General features: G+C 33.0%; 1 protein-coding gene across 1 annotated transcript in view; it reads left to right on the top strand.

Moving 5' to 3' along the window:
* LOC131940778 (tyrosine-protein phosphatase non-receptor type 7-like) overlaps positions 1-1375 on the top strand; it is a 12986-nt gene extending 11611 nt beyond the window's left edge. Inside the window, exon 8 of the mRNA XM_059299577.1 lies at positions 1309-1375. Within this exon, the coding sequence (XP_059155560.1) occupies positions 1309-1375 (67 nt within the window). The remainder of the gene's footprint in view (positions 1-1308) is intronic.
* The last annotated feature ends 4078 nt before the right edge of the window (positions 1376-5453 follow it).

Below are 5453 nucleotides of genomic sequence, written 5' to 3'. Positions count from 1 at the left end.
AGACTTGTATATACATACACATTGGAAATGTTGATTTATCAAACGCTTGTAGACTTGTATATACATACACATTGGAAATGTTGATTTATCAAACGCTTGTAGACATGTATATACATACACATTGGAAATGTTGATTTATCAAACGCTTGTAGACATGTATATACATACACATTGGAAATGTTGATTTATCAAACGCTTGTAGACATGTATATACATACACATTGGAAATGTTGATTTATCAAACGCTTGTAGACATGTATATACATACACATTGGAAATGTTGATTTATCAAACGCTTGTAGACATGTATATACATACACATTGGAAATGTTGATTTATCAAACGCTTGTAGACATGTATATACATACACATTGGAAATGCGTGTTGTTAATGGAGGCGAGCGAGTTGACGAGATTCCTTCTATAATGTTGTTGACATGGAGTAAAAACGTGCTTTTTAGATTTAGACCGTAAAAAAAATAAAAAATAAAAACTTAAGCCTAAAATTAATTTAGAAATTTTATATTTTTAGAATAAATGCTATAAAAGTTGCAAATCCAGAGAACTTGAAAATAATTTGTTGAGTTTAAGGCTACATTTCTATTTATTTTTATCAAGCCTAAGTTATAACCGGATGTTTCACTTTCGTAAGACAAATATTGATTGGCTGTACAGTAACTTAGTGATCGATAACTATTTGTTTACAAAACTTTGCAGATCAAGTTTTTAAATAACAATGCAAATTTAAAACCCCATGACCTAGTTTTCTATTTTTAGCTTACAATGTGTACAATAAAATCAATGGCGGCCTATCCAATAGCAGGATGCCATTGTTTATGTCGCCATTACACGTGAAAACCAAATTGTTTTTGCTTTTTTTTTTATTTTTATTTAGTTACCGAAAATATTATAAACATCAAATACATCCAATCTTTAGTAAAGTCCGAAAAAAACCAGACAGGCTGGATTTTATAACCATATTAATTGTAACTACGCTGTGCATGATTTTTAAATTAATTTATACACCTCTCAAATACCTTTGAGACTTTTCTCGCTGGTGTCCATTACACTTAACAAGCGCATACATGTACACACATGTCTGTGTCGTAGTTGGAACGGCGTGGTCGAACGGTAGATCCAAACTTGATTCTGCATGCCGTCCCTGAGTCCATCCAGCTCTTTTCGGTACCTGAATGCATTAAGAACAGGAGCCCAGGCATAGATGATCACCGAGGTTAAGATTTAAATGAACTCTACTTCATCTGCCCAATGGATTGTTTGGTCTAATTTGAGATGCTTACTATTTTAGTATTGCTACATTGTGCCAGCCTGAAAAGAAATGTGCTAATTTCTACCTAACTCTATCACTAACATGATATTTATAACGGGAGACGGACGTTTTCCCGAAAGACCGAATGCTTTTTGCCCGAAGGCCGATTTCTCGAATGAACATTTGCCCCAATGCGACAAATGCACGAGTTAAATTTCAAAAATTTGTCGCATTCGGACAAGCGTCCATTTGGGCATTTGTCGCATTCGTGCATTTGTCGCATTCGGACAAGCGTCCATTTGGGCATTTGTCGCATTCGTGCAAGTGTCCATTCGGGCATTTGTCGAATTCGGATAAGTGTCGATTCGGGAAATCGGCCTTCGGGCAAACGGCATTCGGGCAAGTGTCCCTTCGGGCATTTGTCGAATTCGGACAAGTTTCCATTCGGGGCATTGGCCATCGGGCAAGTGTCTTTCGGGAATTTGTCGTAGACCCATTTATAACTACTGTAGATAGTTTTATTTAACACAGGATTTTATCATTTTCTCATGTTTGTGTTTAAAAATGTCTACTTTAGAAATGGCGCCGAGTTGAGTGGCTTTGCCTACGTCTTGACAACCCTGATAGACCGACTGGACCAAGACGACTATATGGCGGTTCCTGTTGTTGTAGGCCGAGTGAAATCAGTTAGACCTCAAGTCATTCCAACACTTGTAAGTCGAAAGTTTATCATTTTTAAAATTCTATTATCCAAATAATGAGTTTAAAAAAGGCGTTCTCCAACCATCTTCTGAGTTTTAGAATACTAATTTTTATATCCACGTGTTCCAAAAAAAGTAATATTATTTTAGGAAAGGCAAACAATATTATATATATATATATATATATATATATATATATATATATATATATATATATGTATATATATATATATATATATATATGTATGTATATATATATATATATATATATATATATATATATATATATATATATATATATATATATATATATATATACATATATATAAATATACATATATATATATATATATATATATATATATATATATATATATATATATATATATATAGATATATATATGTATTGTGTGTACCTTTTCTCCACAGCAACAGTATGTAGCTTTATATGAAGCAATGAAACTTCACACTGAAGCAGTGATAAGCACAGCGAGGTACCGTAAGGAATACAGCTCTACTGTCTGAATTTTGATGACCATTTGCATCAATAATGAAACGCAAAAACTCGTAGTCTTCACAAATGCTGTTACACAGAGATTAACATGCGCAGTCATTGAATCTATTGGCGGAAAGTTTTAAATAATGTGCGAATTAACACTTTTTATTTAATTAGAACCCTATTTATTTCATTTTTTAAAACTAAGCTGTTCTTTGTATTATAATTTTCCCCCTCAATATTGAGTATTTTGTTTTACCTCTATTAAAAATTTTCAAGTTGTAATATATTTGCCTAACATACTAGATCTAATTAAAATTGGATTATTTTATTTCTTAAAGTCAATTTGTGTTTTTTTTTTTATTTCAGTTATAATATAATTACATTGTTACCTAGTGGTGCAAATTTTGTTATTAAATTTAAGAATTGCTTTTCTATAGAGTGTTTACCTGGTGAAGTAGAGTGTAATAATTGAACGTGAACATTTTTTGGACATTACGCACAAGTATTTCTTGTCATAGCGTCAAACAGCTCCCCCCACCCCACCTGAAACACAGCACTCCACTCCCAGCCAATGGGACACGTACACCACCCCATCAAGACAACAAAAATAACCAAATGATACAGTGACTATACCGTTTACCTAGTAACCACACTCTTCAAAACACTTTCAAGTGCCCGCTCCCAACCCCTGAAGTAAATATCTGATGTATGTTTATTATCAATCATCACTTGTTGTCAATTGACAAATGTATCCAGTTACATTTATGTTTAACTTTTCAAATGTTTCCATCAATGTTAAACGTCAATAATCAAAGAAATAAATCTAAGTAAAAACAACCCACTAAATTACAAAACAATACTGCGTAAATATTTCTTTACATGCATGACCAATTTGAACATTTATCTTAATGGCGTGTTGCCAACATTTCATTTATAGCCAATTACTTCTTGTATGCATGTACAACTAATGTCCGACAATTGTTTTTAAGTTTTTATACAACATCAACCAAAACCCGATAACCAAACCTGACTACATGTAAGAAAACGGTGTTTACTGAATAGATAATATATATATTTTGCTTTATATTCTGAGAGAAGATTTAAGGATGGCGTCTTGGAAATCAAGGTGCAACGCCAAGGCAGTATGTTGGAAAGGAGCCAGATCTTGCCCATGTATCAGCACTACTAACAGTTTCTTCACATCAAATCAATGCTTGTTTTAGTAAACTAAAACTTCAGGGTTAAAATAAATAGAAAATAAATTGAATTGTAGTGTTAAATGTAATCTCAAACCCATACATTATTTGATTGTTCTCTAGAATTGAAAATTTAAAACATTTTGAAATTTTTTGGAGCTTAATTTATTTTTTTTTTTATTTCCGCACTAAAACTATTTTGGACAAAAACAAGATTTAACCATTTCATCAACAGCAAAGGAAGGGTCCTTGTAAGCACGCTGATGTCCGTTCAGAGTAAAAAAAAATTAACTTCTAGATATAGTTGTGATTCCTAGAATTCAAGATCAACATTGTTAATACATAATATATTATCGTTAAATTTTAACACATTGAACACAAATAAATGCAAAAGTTACCAAGTACACTTCAAACATTCCACGACATTTAATTAAATTTATATTATATTTAGATCCAGACCAGAAAACGTTTTCAGTCTTCATTTTTTTTTAAGTTGACAAAAATTATTTAAATCGTGGAATTTTTTTATGTTGAATAAATTTCACCAAAACATTTTCCAAATTGTCTAATGAACCTAAAACAAGAGAGCGTATAAGAAATGTGGTTAATCTATGAGCTGTTGGCCTTTTATAGACCCGGTGACGGATACCAGATCCCAGGGGAGGTAATCGACATTGAAAACATGGTTGTCCTTAGAAATTACGAAGCCTTAACACACGCTACAAAAACAAAATGCGTTAAATCCTGGTGCTGAAATATATATATATATATATATATATATATATATATATATATATATATATATATATATATATATATATATATATATATGTATATAATATATATACTCAAAAATCAATACCTTTTTTGATAACTTCTAGTTTTAGATGTTATCTTTACACTAAAAATGCTGAAACAAATGCTAAAAATGCTTTAAGTTTTTATTTACAAGTGTTCTGAGTTTTATAAAAAGCTGGAATTTGTAGCGAAATATGTAATGAAGTGTTTTGATCGTTTGTCCGTCTTTCACATAGCAGTTCGTGTAAATTATAAAGAAAATATCTACGTAAAAGAATATGGTAGATGGAGCCTACTTTAAAACAATCTATGCTGTAGGATATCAGGTGTTTTTTTTTTATAGAACCTCTATCAAAGTGTACGAAGTAAAGTATTTTGGAATATAAAAATAAAATGTGTTATAATGGGATGTAGGCAGTGGCGTAGCGAGGTCGGGTGTTACCCGATGCGGCACTTAATGGTGTCACCCCCCAGAGGCGTAGCGACCCTTCCCAAGTTTTCGATTTGCACCCCCCCCCCCCCCCCGCAGCTCAAACTTTCGATTTGCACCCCCACCTCAAGTTTTCGATTTGCACTTTCGATTTGCACCCTCCACCCCCTCAAGTTTTTCTCTATGTATTTTGTTATTTCTTGCCTTGGTGTCACCCCCCCCCCCAATGGTGTCACCCGGTGCGGTCCGCACCCCCCCCCCCCCTCGTTACGCCCCTGGATGTAGGGTCCACTAAATGTTCATTCAACATCCCCTCACCCCATCTCAAGCTCTGTTAAAGTGTTAATTTCGACGCTGCCTTTAGATCCCTTTTCAAACCTGACGGTCTATAGAGGCAAGTGAAGTAGAGTACACTTGTTTCTGTGACCTCGGCATATGAAGGTGTTAAAAAATTAAAGTATCTTTTTTTTCCACCTATTTTAGGGTTATTTACATTAATGTAACTATAATCTCGAAACCAAATGTCTCAGAAATTAATGACGCAGTAAAGTAGAACACAA

Source organism: Physella acuta, unplaced genomic scaffold, assembly GCF_028476545.2.
Source record: "Physella acuta isolate Inbredline_101_S28 unplaced genomic scaffold, ASM2847654v3 ptg000330l, whole genome shotgun sequence".
Classification (NCBI taxonomy): Eukaryota; Metazoa; Mollusca; class Gastropoda; family Physidae; genus Physella; species Physella acuta.
The sequence above is the reverse complement of the archived record's forward strand: the minus strand, read 5'-3'. Positions and strand labels throughout refer to the sequence as shown.